The sequence below is a fragment of the Rhinichthys klamathensis genome, unplaced genomic scaffold (genome assembly GCF_029890125.1).
Source record: "Rhinichthys klamathensis goyatoka isolate OS25496 unplaced genomic scaffold, OSU_Roscu_1.1 h1tg000259l_1, whole genome shotgun sequence".
In the NCBI taxonomy this organism is placed as follows: Eukaryota; Metazoa; Chordata; class Actinopteri; order Cypriniformes; family Leuciscidae; genus Rhinichthys; species Rhinichthys klamathensis.
The window spans coordinates 221,441-241,806 of NW_026606781.1; the positions used below are offsets into that span (position 1 = coordinate 221,441).

The 20,366-nt window shown below is 38.0% G+C and overlaps 1 protein-coding gene across 1 annotated transcript in view; it reads left to right on the top strand.

Annotated features, from left to right (window-relative positions):
• Nucleotides 1-20,366, top strand: part of si:dkey-220k22.1 (multiple epidermal growth factor-like domains protein 9) — a 120,609-nt gene that overhangs the window by 12,149 nt on the left and 88,094 nt on the right. Inside the window, exon 2 of the mRNA XM_056267375.1 lies at nt 10,431-10,629. Within this exon, the coding sequence (XP_056123350.1) occupies nt 10,431-10,629 (199 nt within the window). The remainder of the gene's footprint in view (nt 1-10,430; nt 10,630-20,366) is intronic.

The window sequence follows — 20,366 nt, forward strand, 5'->3', positions numbered from 1 at the left end:
TAGTTATTTAGGTTTTATCTGACAGCCATGTGCCTTGTTTAGAGACTCAAAAGGATGAAGTTTGAAACTACAATTCATTTAGTTACAAGCTAGGACTTCACCACTAACGCCGCCTTCACACTGGCAGTTGAAATCAGCTCTGAAGCCGCCTTTCCACTGCACACGACAAACGACAGCCGTTGGACCGGAAGTCATTCATTTCCAATGGAGAGTCGTACGGGAGCTGCAGAGAGTTCCAATCATATGCGTATGCGGAAAATTCGGATCCGATTTGAGCAGAGCCGTTGAAATATTTGAACTTCTGCGAATAGACCGTATGCGACCGGCCGACCGGATGTGATGTATTCTAAACAAAACTATGAGCGCATGGCTAGAATTACCAATATTTTAACTCTTTAATGTTATTCTGTAAACGCTATTTCTGTAAAATGTCGGTTATTAATAATTATGGCAGAAAAAATATTTTATAATTATTAAATCAATATTTATATCGATTAGGTCTATAAAATCTACTATGTTTTTATTTTAGATGTATTGAGGGTCATTTGTTTTGTGTGGATATATTCATGCATGCATTACATTCATTAAAATCATTAATTTTACCATTGTGAACAGTCGAGGGTAACTGTTGCTTCACGACCAATTTCAAAGTTCCGTGCGACTGACACTAGGGGGCGAAATGCGACAATCGTATGTGAATGTCGTGTGCAGTGGAAAGGCAGCTTGATACGGCTTCGAAACGACCGGAAGTCATTCATTTCTTATGGAGATTCGCAGACCGCATGCGAATGGGTCCGAACCGGGTCCGAACGAGTGCGGTGCGAAAAAAATTGTGTCAGTTGGTCATCCGGATGCGTTCAAAAAATTGAACTCTTGCGAAAGGCTACGGACGGTTCCTATCCGACAATTCCAGCGGAAGTTAGCGTTGCTATGGTACTGATAAACAAACCTGAATTCTTAACTTTTAATAAAATAAATAATGATTTTATAATGATAAGTTGTCATGTAATTTTTTTTTATTTTCATGATTTTCTAACGTTATTAGGGCAGTTAATACAATTAAAATGTATAATTAAATATTGTGGCCGTTTTCCCTCACCCCGCTCATTCACATACAGCCAGAAAATTCCATGATGGCAAATCGTCGGCTGGTCAATGCTCTTGCAGTTGCTCTCGTACTGGAGACGCAAGCAGAAAAAGAAGAGATCTAATCTCTCCGCCATTTTTGTTCTACGCTCTACGCTGTTGGCTACGCTTCGGTTTTCATTTATACTTCTGCGTCGTTGTCCGCGTCGATGGGCAATTACACATGCAGACCGCTAGTAGGCAGTGTCCACAGGCATGTTGATGGTGTAACCCACAGTATCAAGGCAAAAGCCAAAGAAGAAGCAGTTTGTTGTGTACGTTGTTGGAGAAGCAGTAGCAGTGATGGCGGCAAATAGACAGTGACTTTTGTCGCAGCTTGAGTTGTTAAATATCGAAGAACAGATCATTTATAATCATTTATCATTTATCACTATCGAAAATTGAAATGCGACACTAATGCGCAGGATTTTTGTTGACCTGAGGTAGGGGTTCTAGCGGACCAATCACAACGCGCAGAATTGACGCATTGTTACATTTTTGGAGAGGTGCACGTCAGGCGCTAGCTACGGCGTAGGTTTTGACGCAGAAGTATAAATCAGCCTTAAGCCACACATATTTTATTGATTTGTTTAATTTGCTTGATAGTAACAGTATTAATTCTGAGCCATGCTAATTCAACAAATATTTGACACGCATGTATCATTTACCACACCTGTTTGTGGTCTTTCGCTTATACGTTTCTCCTCTCATTTAGGCAGCTTTATTAGCTTTCTCATTGAGCATTACGGTTACGTTTTCACACTGAACGTGACTGTATGACAGTGCGCATGTATTCTGCTTCTCTCAGCTGTACCACACGATTTGTCATGTGGGTGGCAATGCAGGGTGACAGCGGCCCCATTACCCATGACACCATGCTGCTCACCCCTGAGGGTCAGTATGTCGTTGAACGGGCCGGTGTCAGGCTACGGTTATATAAGTGTCCTGTAAATTTCTTACATCATAACGGCAAAGCTACTGAATCTAATCATAGGCATTTGCCCAAACATGTTACGATGATGTGAGACATCCTTGCTTATCACAAACAAGGGATACCTGTTTGGAAACTATGCATCTGATGACAAATATGGTTACTGTCCGCTTAAGTGTTTTAGCATTTGAAGGCACCTAAAATAAAGTTTTTAGTTTTGAAACCACATTCAAGACTAATCATCATGTAGTAATGATTACAGTAATGAAACACAATCTAGGCTCATTGTATATGCCTCAGGCCCTACCTACATTTTGCAAAAGTCCAAAAACATATCTGCTGTATTTACTACAGTTTCCAGCTGAAATGAACATTAGGCTTAAAAAAATTTTTTGTTTGGTTCCGGTTTCCGACCGACCCTGTCAATTTATGTGCGACCCAAATTTATTTTATGAGCTTGGGGAAGAAATAATAAAAATTAAATAAATACACAAATAAAAAACTTTGAGGCGAACTATAATTTACGTTTTTGTACAGCACGCGATGCAAGATGCCATCTGTTGTCCTCCAGCAAAACAAACGAGGCAGCTACATGGTCGTTCACACATCGTTCGTCAAACTGAACTATAATACATATAGGCTACAAGTTTTTTTTGTTTTTTTTTTGTCATTAAGGACACTTTTATTCATATACGCACACATACAAATGCATGCATTCATAGGCACGCACACACCACATGATGAGTTACAGAGTAACCTCCATCCGCCTCCCAAGTTTCATTAAAAATCATCCCAAATCCCAATACCCTCTTCTGCTGTCTACCACTTCTTTCGCCATGTATTTGTTCGTTTCTTTTATTATTTTATGCAATCCAAAACACTCTAACCTGCCGCGCTTCGTATCGATCGTATCGTATCGTATTCGATCTCCAGAGCCCGTCTAACTTGTCCGCGACAAATGGATTTTTGAAGGACAAGTAAAAGAGAATTTTACTTGCCCGAACGGACAAGTAGCCTGATTAGAACATCAATAACAAACAAACAAATAACTAGGGAATCACTAAACCGAGAGAATGATTTTATTACATTTATTGTAAGTTGCGATCAATTGTGGATAATAAATGCATTAGCCTGCTGACGGTGAGGTTGCGCTGTTGACGCTCGCGCAGCCTCTCGAGGAGAAATCTACACACATGAGCGCAGCACACACACACTCAGTTAACAACATACTGCCTATAAACAAATCTAAATGTGGAGTTTCTATATTTTAACATATGTGTTAAGCAGCCTCAATTATTTTTCCTGAATACCATATCACGATTGAAAATGTGACATTGATTTCCTACAACAGTTCAATAAACAGTTACAATTAAGTCACTTACATTTTAGATGAAATATTGGCTGTTTTTGTTCTGTTTCTGCAGCGAAAATAGTTCCAAACAAAAATCACAGCAGAACCACGGCGCATCTCACAGGAACACTCAACCTGTTTTCATTATTGAATGATTCAGCATTTTGACCGAATCGGTTGAGTCAAAGATTCAATGACCCATTAATTAACATCTGTCTCATTCTTGAATGAATCAACCGTTTAAACGAATCGTTTGAATTAATGAATCAATGACTCACTCATTAATACGGCCGCCTGCCGCCACCTATTGGCAGTTTAGTGTTATGTTTATAAGTAGCCTAGTATACTTCTTTCCGATGTTTCTTATTTGTACATTTAAATCAATTTCATAACATTATTTTATGCAATTGTAATTTTTCAGTGTAAATTATTTAATTTGATCAGCCCTACTTAGGGTAACAGTATGCTTCATCTTTCATTTTAAATTCCTAAATTTGATCAATAAATTCAATTATTTAGAATAAGACGACACTATAGGGCATTTAATAAGATTGGGGGAGGGGATGCCCTTCAAAGGTGCAGATATTACAATATGCCAATTTAAATATCAAAGCTGATTGAACACTGATGAGAACATTGCTTCAGAATAAATAAATTAAAAAATTAAAACAAATCCGGACAAGCAACTTTTTTACTCTGACAAGTGAATGACAGATTTACTTGTTCGGAGGGCAAGCACATGAAAAGGCTTAAGGTCGAGCCCTCAATAATTTCCTACCTATTACTTGCTGCTGCCACTAAAAAAAAAAAAAAAAAAAAAAAAAAAAAAAAATCCCTACCGACCCATGACCTCAACTGACAACAAACCGGAACCAAACTTTTTTTTTTTTTATGCCTTAGATTAGACCACTTTGATTCCTTTTCACTTATGATTACGGGGGCGGCTTATCGATATTTTTGTGCAGTTCCTTGCACAATACTGTTATGACCTAAAAGCACTTTTACTAAAGTGCTTCAAGAAGTTCAAAGACTTTTTAGATACAAACCAAAATGGCACGGTTGCTTGAATAAATGTGTTTTTATCTCACTTTTGCATTTGTTAACACTATCAGTTAAGTTTAATGTTTATGTTATTTTTAAATGCCGTAGAGCATTAACCTTTTAGCGCCACTCACTAGAGCCGCACGATTCTGGATACATTTCTTTCTGGATATTTTTTAGAGACCACGGTTCTCCAACGATTCCAAATCGACAACTAAACAAATGAACATGTAATTTACTTGAGGTTGTGACAAAATGTTAATTTCTGCAGTCTATTTAGAATGAATTTGAATTAATTATTTGAAAAAAAAAAACAGTTTGAATGAGTGTTTCAATGACTTGAATTCAGACACTTCATCATAAGATGAATCAGGGTGTTTAAACGAATCTCTTGAATGAACGATTCAATGACAAATACATTTTTTAACAGTCACATGTCACCACCTACTGGTGTAATTTAATTGATCTTTATTTGAATCATCAAGTTACATCCAAAAGATGATTTACTCTGATTTGATTGATACCGTAGACATCAGTGTTTTTATAACTATAAAATTGTATCCCAGTTCTTGTGTGATAATTTGAATGTTTACTTTGTACCACAGAAATAATTATACTGTGTGGTTGAAAAGACTTAGTTAGTGAAGCTTGCATATACATATGACAACAGCTCTCTCTGGATCAGTGGCAGCTCGAATGATCACATGGGTGTTTGAATCGTGCCGCTCTACCACTCACTCAACATTTCATTCCCGAACTTCCACAATTTGTACAGCAATCCAACGTAATAAAACCTTGCCAGATTCATGTTCATCTGTTTCGGATAAAACTGAGTGTGCACATTTAGATGTATCACTTTGAAAGTGTCACGAAATGTGCAAAAAGCAATGTGAAATTATTTTGCAGAAATATCGCCTCATGCTGGGTTGAATAGTGCAAAAATATTTGTTAGTTTTAGAGAATGTCTCAACATTTATTTGATATATATATTTCTATGTGCATGACATGTATCATCCCCCCCCCCCCTTTTTTGTTTTCTAATTTTTGATTTCTCAAACTAGGAGCAATGTGTGAATTAGCTCAGCTGAGAGCTTCATTCACCATCTTCATTCAGGAGTCTTTAGCTGCTTTCACAACCTTCATTTTACAGTCTGGCTTTAAAGATGGTAACTTTGCATTGCAACAGTGACACCCTCATGCAGACATTTGAACCTACTCAATATTTTATTGTGAGGGATGAGTACAAAAAAACAAAACAGATTTGGAGCAGGAATTTCCAAGAATGTGACAAAGGGGAATTTAGGTCAATGCGCTCAACCCTGTGTAAGATATGTAGCCGTTAAATGAAAGCTTTAATTCTTATTCAAACAGAACAAAGCTGTGACCTTTACATGTAAAGAAAGCCGATACCTCATTGTCAGGTGTCTTGAGCTGACTTCATTTTTTTTGCATTCTCTATTGATACTCAATAAGGGGGATCACCTTGCCAATGCCCTTCCACAAACACTCATGTCTCAGCATGTTTATGATTGTGTAAAAACAGAAGAAGTACTTCCGTCCTTGCGTCCATAAAGACCATCACATTCACTAAACTACTGTACGACACACTAACACAACTCAAAAGTTGTAAGTTAAAATGTTTTTGAAAAGTCTCTTTTGATCACCAGGGCTGCATTTATTTTGATCAAAAATTCAATAAAACAATAATTGTAAAATATTATTACAATGTGAAAATAACAGTTTTCTATTTCAAAATTAAAATTTATTTTATTACTGCTGAATTTTCAGCATCATTACTCCATTCTTCAGTGTCACATGATCCTTCAGAAATCATTCTCATATGATGAGTTGGTGCTCAACATTTCTTATTATCAGTGTTAAATACGGTTGTTCTACGTAATATTTTTGTTAGACATTTTTCAGGACTCTGAGTAGATTTTTTTTAATATATAATTTATTTGAAATAGAAATTATTTTTTAAAAAAATTTTTACTGTCACTATTGTTATGTGTTACCTTAATGCATCCTTGCATTTGTGTGAAAAATTCTAACCCCAAACTAAAAGACCGGTTGTGTATCTGTATTTCTATTAAATGATGCCTGCTCACGCGGGACTGTGGGAAGTAGGCTAGGAGTGAGTCTTGTAAGACGATACAAGACAGATAAGATAGGTACTTGTAATTGTTCCATTAAGAGACAAGTAAAATATATATATTTTTTTTACTTTGTCTGGCAGAGCTCTCCTATTGTGTAATCTGCAAGGTCACCTCTGATTCAGATCAGATTGCCCCCAGTCAGCAATGGGGAACTGTACACGCTCAGAGCTTCTCCTAAATATATCACAGCGCTCCATTTCTCTCACTGCATCAGTGCACATGTGTATTTGTGTGTGTTTTTCCACGTGTTCACACTCGCAGGTCCTTTGGGAGGTCACTGTAAAACAATGACACACTGCAGGAAAGGTCCCCTTTGGATTTATGCATGCAATATGTTAGACAGTTAGAAGAAAAGGAGTATTTTCTGAATTTAGTACCCACCAGATGTGTTCCCTTATGGAACGGTGTTATTTCAACCCATCAAAATGTGGTTCTTTAGATATTTTTTAGTGATCCAGGGATTGCCTTTGGCATTTTGTCAGGTAGAAACAGTCCAAAGAGATCCTAAAATGAATATTTTATCCATCATTCTTTTTGCTTGCTCTGCCTTTTTCCTCACACATCTCACTGAAACTATCATCATCGCAAATTACAGCTATGTGCTTTTCTTCTGGGAGAAAACACCTGCTCCCCTTTTACCCAGAAAAAAAACACAGAAGCAGCACTATATTTGAACACTGCATGTATGCGATATAGTTTCTCATCAGATAAGCTCTGGGTTGCTACACAGCACGCTAATATTGCAGCACAGTCACGAAGGGTGCTTTAATAATGAGATCTCTTTGTTCTGCTCAATTTTTCGACTTCTGGAAGCAAATAATTTTGCTGACAGCCTCTGTGACCTCTGTAATATTGCTGATCATATTAGATGTGTAAGGTTACTGCTGCTGCTAGAAGCTTTTGAGTTACTGAGCAGGCTGTTTTTATAACAAAAAACTGTTTACTGAGGTGTTGACGTGCACTGGAGGGAACAGTTTGTACTGCGAGAACTGATAACAGGACGGGCCAGGCTCAAGTCCTCTCTAAATCCTACAAAACATTTCTTGAAACATTCCTTGAAGGCAGTAGCCAAGTACAGACTGTTTTCATCAAGCTGGTGTATTTCAACATGTTCTCAGAGCCCACCGGTTCAGTGCACCCCTGGAGGTACAGTCGCCCCACTGGCTATGAAACGTGTACTTTCCATATCATTTCCATTTGCTGCTTGAATCGTAATGTTGTAGTTTTGCTCATACAGTTTCTTTTAGAGAGATTTCAGCACCATATTTTCTGCCCTTGTGCTATTCTCCTGCTGTGACGGCACTGGAAAGTGGCAACCTGCAGCTTTGAATAAATTCACACTTTTTTGTGCCATGTTCCGATGAAAAAAAAATCTCTCAATGTGTAGAAGGCCAAATGAGATTGTGCTTTACCACAACCACTTAGCACTCACTGACTGAATCTCTCGCCAAAAGTCATACTGTTAAGCATTATTTAATGTTAAAGGTGCAGTGTCAAGAAATTTAGAGTTAGCCTACTAATAATAGCAACAATAATGTTTACTTTATGTTGTGTTTTTAACCAGTACTCAAATCGTTTTACAAATGAGTACATAAAAAAAAAAAAAAAAAAAATTAAAAAGTCGCAACAAACCAAATTTTTTTTACTCGCCCTTGGCCTTTTGTGTTTTGAAACACATATGACTTTCTTTCTTCCATGAAACAAAAAAAGGAGTTTGACCAAATGATGACCTCATCTGTCAAGTAAGATAGGGACTACTTTTAAGACTCATCTTTACTATATAAACCAAATCCTTTTGAATTCCACTGAAGAAAGAATGTATTACTGGTTTGGAACCACACCAGAGTTAGTAAATGATGACAGAATTAACATTTTTGGTTGAACTATCCCATTTTTAACCAACTTTATGCATCCTTGCTGATAGTTCAATACATGAAGACCACTGGGGCACAGAAGAAGCAGTGAAACATAAGAAAAAAACACACCGAGTACACTTTTAAAGGGGTCATGAACTGCATTGTTTTATAATGTTTCCTGGGCTGCACTTATAATGTTAGTATACATTTTTACATCAAAAATTGTCATAATTACATAAAGGCATTTTCCTACCCTGATTTTAGCCCTTTGAAATGAACGCTCTTTATTTAAGGCAGGGGTGTCCAAACTCGGTCCTGGAGGGCCACTGTCCTGCAGAGTTTAGTTCCAACTTGCCTCAACGCACCTGCTTGTAAGTTTTTAGCATGCCTAATGACCTTCAACAGCTAATCAAGACCTTGATTAGCTGTTTCAGGTGCGTTTAATTGGGGTTGGAGCTAAACTCTGCTGGACAGTGGCCCTCCAGGACCGAGTTTGGACACCCCTGATTTAAGGGGTGTGCTGTGAGACTTCAGTGTAAACGCCCACTGCTGTGATTGGCTAACATCTTTGCATATGAAATAAGTATTACATGAGGAACTTTCTCAAAAACTTTCAGTACGTTTTTACTATTACACCTCTCAAGGTTAGATCGTGGCATGAAAAGTTGCAGTGATGAGCATTGTAGCTGATCACAGACATTTTGTGCGCATGAATGCAGTGATCTCGTCATTGCAACTCAATTTCGGCGCACTAACGAATGCTTTCATCATAAAGCCTTTCACCTATTCATGTCATAGATAGACACATTCCACTACGAGTTGTTTGCTGAGCTTGATTTTACAATAAAATATGTTTTTGGACTAACAAGGAAGTTTTCAGTTCTGAAACTTACATATTATGCTTATAGTATGATGACCTCTTATATGTCAAAAGCTCAAGGAAAATTCGATTCCTCAATTCTTGACCCCTTTAAACACAGATGTTGCAAAAATATTCTCTCACATGACTAATTTCGAAATCTACTAACTTACTAAGAAACATTGTTACCAAGATGTTAAAGGGATAGTTCACCCAAAAATGAAAATTAGCTCATGATTTACTCACCCTGAAGCCATTCTAGGTGTATATGACATTCTTCTTTCTGGCGAATACAATCAGAGTTCTATTAAAAAATGTCCTGGCTCTTCCAAGCTTTATAATGGTAGTGAATGGGTGTATGTCTTTGGAAGTCCATCACAGCACATTCATCCATGATTAAAGTGCTCCACGAATCACGATGCTCTGGGGGGTTAATGAAGGCCTTCTGAAGTGAAGCGATGCGTTCGTGTAAGAAAAATATCCATATTTAAAACTTTATCGACTAAAATAACTAGCTTCCGGCAGACGGCTGTACGCATCGATTTACGGCGAAAGACTAACCCTTGAACTTGACACACAATGCAATGATGAATGCAGTTGACCAGCCCTGTTTGTTTGAACCGCGAGAGGCATCAAAGCTTACACTACTCCTACATCAAACGTCATACATAGTCAAGTGTTACTCTTTTGGCGTAAGCCGACTTGCGTACGGCCGTCTGCCGGAAGCTAGTTATTTTAGTCGATAAAGTTTTAAATATGGATATTTTTCTTACACGAATGCATCACTTCACTTCAGAAGGCCTTTATTAACCCCCGGAGACGCGTGGAGCACTTTAATCATGGATAGATGCGCTTTGATGGACTTCCAAAGACATACACCCATTCACTCCCATTATAAAGCTTGGAAGAGCCAGGACATTTTTTAATATAACTCTGATTGTATTCATCTGAAAGAAGAATGTCATATACACCTAGGATGGCTTCAGGGTGAGTAAATCATGGGCTAATTTTCAGGGTTTACTATCCCTTTAAAATCATAATTATTATTATTATTTTTTTTTACGTTGATAACATTGTTTCCAATCTCTCTTCTCTCCTCTTTTGCACACAGGACCTCAGTGCAACTGTAGTGCTGAGGGTTCAGAGGACCCGAATACCTGCGACTCTGTCACAGGTCAGTGTGTGTGTATACCTGGATACACAGGTCAACTTTGTGATGAATGTGAGAATGGGTATTTCACCAACGGTACTAGCGGCTGCCAGGCCTGTGACTGTGACTCCTATGGAGCCGTAAGCCGACTCTGCAATAGGTGAGTATCTGCTCTTCTTACACCAATCACATCATGTTTGATTCAGTACTATAGATATCATGATGATTGGATGGAAAACTTCCTCAACACACGTTTTACAGCAGAATGTAGGATTTGAATAGCAGTATTTATCAGGACTGTGTGTTCCCAGCCTTAGAATTTGTTCTTTAAATGTCACATGCAATATGAAAGTTTATTGGTCAAATACAGCACTTTGGAAAAACTTATCTGATCTGCACTTGCAGCACCTGCGTGATGTTAAGCAGTTATGTGTCTTTGTTTTCTAGTAGTATTTCATGTTTCATTTCCTGTGACTGTCTGATTCGGTCTCATAGTCTAAAGCTGTTACTGTATGGCTCATGTTTGACCTTAATTTGACATCTGCATGAATGCAGTTAGCAGGCATGGAGAGATCGCTCTCTGCACTGCAGTAGAGTTGCTGCTGGATTTTCCACAATCTTCAACTTTGTCAGCTTCCTGCCAAACTGCTGCAATCATGTCATTTATTGTATCACCGTAACAGGATGTCACCTGTCAACCTTTTGTGGTTTTTCCCAGTGAGCCTCTTGATGATATCAGTCTCTGCGTAACCTTCCCCGATTACATTCTCCTGCATGTATCCTGTCTGCGTGTCATATCTTGTCATTGACGGAGTCATTTTCTACACCTGTTGTTCGTATTACACTGCAGGAATACAGAAAGCTAATATTGACAACACATATTCTTAAAAATGTGACACCCAATTCACAACATTACAATTAATCTCATTATATAACCAACAGGACAGGGTAGCATAATATTTATATTAATACTATTATAATATCAAGTTAGTCTGTTTTATTTATATATATGGCAATATAGCACTTTTCACATTGGACATTGGAAAAAAAGTCTATCCATCTCTATCATGATGTTGTTATATAACAATGAAACAATGAACAAGAAGGTAATATCAAGTAAAATATATCTTATACAATATTGCCAGGTATATATCAAATATAAATTGAATGTTTGTAAAAATCAAAAGAATATATATCAAAGCATCCATAGTGAACTTTATGTTGGCTTTTCTTATTTTATGCTCTACTTTAATAAGTCAAACACTCATTCATGTCTTCTCGGGTATCTGTATGTTTGTGTGCATGCAGTGTGCTAGCATGTTGACAGTGTCTCTCTGTGTAGAAAGATATATGTGTGCAAAGCAGACATGAGAGTGCAAGGGTAAAGTTAGTGACTCCACACGCTGAGTAATTATAGCTTTCCCACAGCAGACCGCTGCCGATGGAAACGGAATAGCCGCAGTCGTGCGAGAGTCAGCCATCCGCTTGTGTTTGATTTGGAGCGGACTCAAAGACTGCAGCCCCCCTCTGCTCCCCCTGACATGGAGAAAGGCATCATAATTCACAGCATTCACTCTCTCTCTCTCAGAACACTGGCTGGAGATAGCTTCCATTACAGTACCCTATCCGTCATTCATAAAGTCCTGCTGTACTCATTTTGTTTGAGTAGTATATGCTTTTTAGGGTAAGAAACATGCTGTCTAAATTAAGACATTCAAGAAAATTGCATATACACGTTTAGTTTGTATTCTGTATTTAAGGCATTTATTGATATTTAGAAATTAGACTCTACAGCTCCTGCTAATTAGCTAGCATGATTACTGTGTGTGTGAATGATTGTGTCATACATAGTGATTAATGAGACCATGGTGGGTAGGACATTGCCACACTTAATCACAGATCACGACATCTATCAGAATACAGAATAAGAGTGACAGGTCATTAGCCCAGGGTGCTATAGATGTATATTTCATGCTGTAGGCTTTCATGCTACAGACGCAGGCATACAAGACATCCATGGTGAGAGGGCCCTGGCTCTAAATGGGAGGGGGTTACTCACAGCATTATAAGCCAGTTTTATTATGTAGAACTATTCTGGTCTGCACAGAAGCCGCATAAAAGCATCATGTACACAGTTTGCGGCCTAAATGTATTTACAGAAGCAGGAAGCAATCAATGCATCACACATTTGAATGTTTATTATTGATTCAGACAGAAAATGAGAGCAGTGTTGATTGACATGACTGAGAGGCAGTGTGAAGACTGCCTTTGTCAGTCCAACTGCTTCCCCGTGAAGCAAAAGAAAGATTAAATAACAGTGCTCCATTCTAGAATTGTGTCCCTCTTGTTTGTATCATGGTTTGACTGATTTGACGTTTGCATTGTTTGAGCACAACGTCACTACTTGTGGACAGGGCCCCATCTCATGGTTTGTGAGGGAGGGGAATCCCAAGATTTGTGGCACACCCCTAAGTCTGGATGTTACCATTTGACAAAGAAGCTAGTCTAGTTGAAGCAGACTCTCTGCAAACAGTGCATTATTGACCAGTAGCTCCTGGAAATGTTCCTCTTAGTCTAAACATGCCACTTCACTGGCCACTTCCTATCTTGACTCAAATTTGATTCAATATAGGTTCATTTGGATTTATCAGGTACAATACTTGTCAATTTCTCTCAACTAAATAGATGTAAACTATGCAGGGAAGATATTGTATCTATAGATTGTTTTTGTCAAGTATTACACAAAATATTCCCCCTTTAAACTGGTATCAAAAATGTCATATACCGGTGTTTTCCCTCATAACTGGTATAACCAGTATTACCTTCGATCATGGCAAGCCAATGCATATATTTAGCAAAAAGCTCTACCCTAGAATTATTTTTTTAGTTGATTAACAAGCTGTGGACATTGAATGACTTTCTGGTAAATGTAACATTACAACGTTACAATTCGTTTTATTGACATCTTTCAACAGTGGGAACACTGATTGAGCCTTTACATGAGGCATGATACATTTCAATACGTTGTACTTTTTTTTCAGAATACCTTCTGATGTCGATGCATGTTTATTTCATACCTACCTATAGGAGTAAATGGTTATAACTAGGAGTAAAGAGGAAGAGATGATCGAATTATGTGCATTGTGATAAAATTTACAGAATTTGAAAGCTGAGACTTGTTTCATATCAAAAGTTAAAAAGCACAACGCTTATTATGATAATTGGATGGCAGGAGTGTTACAACACAAAACAGCATAGACTAAATTATTGATCTTTTAAGAATTGATATCAGTTAAAAAAAAAATTACGACTAATTAAATAATCGATATTGTTAACCCAGCCCTAATAATTAATTATTATTATTAATAATACATTTGGCCATGATTAGGAAAAATTGATCGGACAGCCGTGGCTGAATACAATTTTCTTTCTACATGTAGTGTATCATTTTTCTGCGTTGGTCATTTGTTCTGTTGCAATGACTGAAGGCCTTAGTTGGTATAGCTTGAAGGTATAGCTTTAGAGAGCTCTGCTCTGGTCATGGTCCAAACCTCAAGCCATTTCCTGAGCTGTAAGACCAAAGGCAAGCTGAAACAAAATAAAGAAAAACTGCTCACCCTGATTTGGTTGTGGAAGTCTGATCCTTTGGAAATTGGTAGTTTTCACATTCCTGGCTGCCCCGGAGTGTTTGGGGAATGCTGATTGAACCAGAGCTCATGCTTTACTGCCTCTCACTCCGACTCTGGGCCGATGTTCTCATCTCAGTATGTGATTTCCACCATTGTAAGAGAAACCACGCAACTGGTCTCTAATCAGACAGTTTTCAAGAGACCACTTATAATGTGTTGTTGCTTCTTGACAGCGCTCCACTTTCTGACACGCACTGCTGCCATTAGGTTATAAGGAACATTTTAACCGCAAGTATTTAAAGTGAGCCTCAAATCATTATATTAAACTCCACTGATAAAGTACTGACACACACTATAATTAGATGTAGCCTATATGGAGCACAGACAGAGGAAATTATGTTATCGGAAGGTGCTGCGGTATGCTGTTTGCCAGACAGATTAAGAAAGTAAAGAAAACCTCCATAATTTGATCACTGACAGGCTGCTGTAAAGCTGTGTGTTGTCTGCAAAATGTCTCTAGACTGAAAATGGTTGTTGTTCAATACAATCGTTTTCAAGTCTTCTCTGCAGACTTCAATTTTTCAATTTAATTTTTTTTCTTCACTGTTCTTTTAAATATAACGTATCTAGGTCTGTTGTGGAAAAAAATTGTTTTGTTTTTTTTGTCTGGCCTGCTTTACCGCAGTTTACTGTTGCTGCAGTTGTAAAAGGAAAAACAGCATTCAAAGCTAAAAAAACTAAACAAAAAAAGTTCAGATATTTAGTAACAGTAAGACTCTGGTGTGTCACTTCTTGTTTGCAATTTTGCTTCACTGAAAAGTACTCCAGTGTAGTCTGTGTGGCTCATGTCAGTGTCTTTCTGATGCCGACGACCCTTGTTTTTCTTTGATGAAGGTCCCTTGGGGCATTTTTAATGCCAATCCACATTTGCTGAAACTGGCAGACTCTTGCTGGTATTGCAACAACAAAAGCCTTCAAGCCCATATAACTCTATGCTGCTCATTCCTCCCAGATGTTTACAACCACTGAATTAGTTTCAGGTTCACTCTTCATTGATTACAGAGTATATTTTGACCATCATTGTTTCTGCTTGGCTGTTTCTGTAAATAGCAATGAGAAAGAATAGGAAGGCAACACTCTTAGGAAATCAACAACAACACACATACACATTCACTTAGTCATCAGATTTATATGTAAGCTAATTCAGGAACAGATTCATAAATCATCATTACACATTACAAGAAACACACTAACCAGACGTTAGCTGAACGTAGCACAATTCAGTGAGTTTAAGTCTATTAAAAAGATTATAGAGTGATTTATATAAATGACATGCTCAATTAAGTCCCATCTAAGCATGGAGTGAGTAAATGAGATGAGCCCTGCTCAATATCACCTCTGGCATTCAGAAAGACTTCCTTGGTCTACTATGTATACAGCTTACCTGAAGCCAGACATCAGCGGAAAAAAGACCATACAAGGCAATTGTAAAGGAGTGTTTGTGTTCCGCTTCAGTACTTGTCAAAGAGGTAGTAGGAGGGACAGAGAGAAAGATCAATCATTGTAGTGCATATTATCCCCCAATGGGAACTTGGGTATTAAGATTATCCCGAGCTTCCTAGTGGTAAAGTATGACTCGAGAGGACGTTCATGTCCAATTTTTAACTAGGAAACTCATATTTAGTATAATTCCGATAGCATGTGAAAACAGCATTAACGTTGGTGTACTCTGTAAGGCATGCACCTTCAAAAACGTGTTAATGTGTGGCTGGGACACCTTATACAGAGGCCTGTAACTGTTTGATTTACACTCAAACATGCAGTAGGGTTTAAAACATGCTACACTGTCTGCTTCTATAATTTAAATTTAAATTAAATACAAAAAATAAACTAAAAGTGTATGAATTTCATTGCATTAAAAAACTAAATATTAAAGCAAGTGGTATCTGCGATTCTCTCAGAACTAACTTGACTTTTTTTAGATGTTTTGTAATAACTTGTAAATAACTGGTGTCAAGGTGATTTTTAGTAGATGAAGACTTTAACTATGTTCCACTAACACCTGACCACCGAAATGTCCACAGTTCTTTTGTATGATCTTTTTAAACAATTGAAATACAAACTTTTATAGACCTAAATATAAACTTGTTTTGGTGAATTCTTTTTTTAACTTCAGAAGTGTTTTTGTGCTATGTTTCCTCCAAGAAAATAATTTCCACTTGGTTTGATGTTTTATGTAAGGCTAATACAATTTATTAATTGGTATGTGTATTTGGTTCAACTATTAACAGTATCAACATATTGACAGCATCCAAGGCCCTTTTATATAAATCATAAACCCTTTTACTTAGAGACAAATATTTAAGAATCTTTTGATTTTTGTAGAATGATGAATTCATAGGTTGGTTTAGCTCTAAATATGTTTAACCTTGTATTTGTTTTTAATGCACTTACTTACCTGATTTATCATTATAACCGTTAATTCTGTTCTTGGGTGATATCTAAAGAGAGTAACTAAACTTACACATGTTACTGTATGTACAATGAACTGTGAATGCGAATAAGATCCCCCTGGATATTCCACTAAACACAAAGGGGTCAAATGGGACTCAAAGCAAATGTGTGATGCTAGTGTTTGGCTGGGCATGACACATCTCTGTGCTTAGACAGATGTCCAGACCGTGGACAGAATCAACCGCCCATTCACACACACTGCCATGTTTGCCTGTGGGTATCCTGTAGGGAGAAGTCTGCATGTTTGAGTGAATGAATGCATTTCTGGTGCGTGTTTGTGTGTTTGTTTGTTTGTTTCTTTCCATGAAATCTTCCTGAAATCCTGAAAAAGAATATATATTTTTTTACATTTTAATTCGTGTTTACCACTGTTCATGTAGAAAGCCTTAATTCAGTCCTGATAGTTATTATTCTTGTGCACCCACACTACAACCATTCACTGTGAGTAAGTGAAACTTAAAGTCCCTGTAAAGTCAAAATTTTGTATGTGTTCTGAGTTTGTCACACCACAGAAAAATGTGTTATTAGCCACCCTGCCAAATTTGAATGATAAAAAAAGCCAGCAAGTACATAAAATAAGCTATCAAAATCTTGAAAAAATGAGCAGTAGTCTCTGCTCTAAACGCTGGGGGCGTGTCCGCTGGCTGCGCTGAAACCACACCCACTCGCGGGAAAGCCGCCGTCGCCACACTCAACTCTACAGCTGGAATAGATGCTCGCACGGTGGGCACGCACTGCCGATGGTGGCACCAGTTGTCGGCGCGACGAGAGGATGAAACCCGAGGCGGAAGATAGTCGGTTCGGACCCATTCACCAGTAACAACGGATTATCAGTGAATGTCTCAGTTGTCTCCAACGAAAGTTTATAAAACTATCCCGTGTAAAATGATCACTTACAGAGGCGGGTTTTGGCAGTGATCCTCAGCTCTCCATCAAGGTTGTCTCTTCACAAAATTAATCCACTTCTTCTTGATGTAATCGTTTTTCGGAAATTTAAGTAACTAGTAACTAATAGTACTGACCGTAACTCACGATTGAGCGGCAAAACTGATGTGAATGTGCTCTATATTGTTAGGGGAGCGGACAGCCTCAGGGGCTCCAGTGCGTCATCAAGTAGGGGCGTGTCCAGGAGCTCAGGGGCTCCAGTGCGTCATCGAGCCCCGTTTTAGCCCCGCCCAAAAAATCCGGAAATTAGCAATGGTGAAAAACTGTATAACGGTCTAACTCCACAATTCAGTACTTCACAGTTCACAGTCTTTGTAATATGTTTTAGCAATACATTTCTAACACTTATAATGTGTTTAGAATTTTTTTTTAAAATTGCCTTTACAGGGACTTTAAAAATGTACGTTTAGTGTCTTTTGAGACAATTCAGTAATACTTTAGGTGATCTCCCCTTAATCATGACAAGCTCATTGCCCTTTTGCTGTCGTTGTTTTGTGTGTGTGTGTGTGTGTGTGTTTAACCTACATTTTGAAGAAAAAATGTCCTCACAAAATTGTTGACATTGTGGGTACATTTGGTCGGGCCCCACAAGGAAAACAGCTAATAAATCATACTAAATAATTTTTTTTTGTTCAGTATAAAAACGTTTTGCCCTTGCCCTATATACATGCTATATTTATGAAGAAAGTGAAAAGAAAGTGCAGTGTGTGTGGTTTAAATATACTGTGATGGTCCTTTACAATAAAGGTAAAAGATTGTGATAGTGTAGCATGATTTCTATATATTATATGTAACTTAAAGCTGCATTCCGTAACTTTTTTGGGTTAAAAATTATCCAAAATAATTTTTTGAGAAGTACATAACCAGCCAGTGTTCATAACTCTATGCTTGCCTTAACTCGATTCTAAACGGTAAGCTTGTAATAGGGTTTTTAATTCCAGTGGTACTGGTGGATTTCCGTGGGAAATTCGAGCATGTCTTTGTGTCATTACGTCACATCTGTACACATAAAGGAGAGTCTCGGCTAGTAGGCTATGTTGCGTGTGAGGATGTTGAAGGTGGAGATTTATAGACTTTTCTCACAGCACTTGATATAATTAAACTGATCAATTTGATGGCGGATCCAGAAAGGTTCAAACGACAATCACTAGTGACAACTGGAGATTCATCCGTTGTAAAATGCAAAAGACTTCGGAGCTACAGAAAAAAAGAGACTGCAACCGGACCCATGCGAAAACAAGGATCAATATCAGAAGGGCATTAAATGTAGTCACGCAATGCTGATGTTGTTAACATTAACAATTTGAGAACAAAGTATAATTTCCACGGTTTGACGTGATATGATAAGCGATCGTTAGATTTAATCAGCGCAATTTACTGCAATGTTTTTTTTCCCTTAGTTGGTCAGAACAAAAGTGGATGTTACTTGTTCAGATGAAATTTCCTGGTGAAAATTTTTATGTTGGTCATACTTCCAAAAAGTAGAATCTGTGATTCCGAATGCCAGTATCCATACCGGCGACTGACAGCCGCACATTCTCTTCAAAACATTGGATTCATTGGATTTCGAACAGAGATGGCGACAAAGAGGAAAAATTACGGACTGCAGCTTTAAAGGATTCAGAGATTAAATTAATGACTATATAAAAACATTAAACCAGAAATTAGGATAAATGAGATGTGCTTGTATATTTTTCATTAACACACTGCTGTCCCATCTGGATGTAATGCCAAAATGCGAGTGTGACAATTACTGCCATCTTCAAATATGCGCAAGAGACATTTGTGTCAACTCGCCCATATTTATTGCTTGTTTCCTCAAACAACAGAATATTACAGCAACTCATCTGTTTCCATGGATTCATTTGGAGGGAAATCAAACTGTCAGAAGACAAAGTCTTCAGTCATTCTCCCTCTGAGCTCATTTTATGTAAGGCCCACTTCACCTTTTTCTACACACGCATACACACACGTCACACACACCACATTTGAAAACATCACTGTGGGTAATCCACACCTCATACTCTGCCTACATGTTCCTGAATTCCGGGTTAGTCTTCGCCTTCACTTCCTAACCTCAATAGAAATGTTTCTTCTGAAAATAAGAAGCCAATTACAGGAGCCCCACTCACTCTTAGCCCACATGTCAATCACCTCGGCCACCCTAGTGGGCTAAAGTCATAACACGAAGTCACATCTGCCCTGTCTTAATTTAGGAAATCATTAATGCAGATTTCAAACTGTCTACATAAACTGCATTGTGACCTGCAATGACCAGAGGTTATTGTGGTCAAGAACTGCTAACTTGGACAGGAAGAATCTGGCTGGCTGGCATAAAGCACTCAAACATTGCCCATGATGTGTCATGGGAAAATGCCCGTGTGTCAGTGATCACTTCGTCAAAGGTGAGTTAATACAACTTAAGTGGCTATGTTTGTGTAACGTGTAATGTTTCCGAACTTTGTAAAGTCAAAGTATGTCTGCAAGACGAGGTAGTTGCTGATATCTACCGCCTCGATGGCAGGAAAATCTTTCAATTCAGTTGAAAATCGCTCCTCTTCATAACGTAAGGATCACGTCCAACATATGTTTGATTTTTTGTTTATATCTTTCTCTTGTAATAGCGTGTAAAGTAGTACAGTACGGACTTTCCTCCATCTCCTCTATTGCGCTCTTCACTTCCTGCCCTCCATCTGAATTTCGCGCGTCATCATAATCACGTGACTGAAACCCAGCTATTGTGTGACAGACCAAAGTGCAGCTAATTATGCTAAGTTGTGGGTTGCAACATGGACATGCAGTTCCTTTT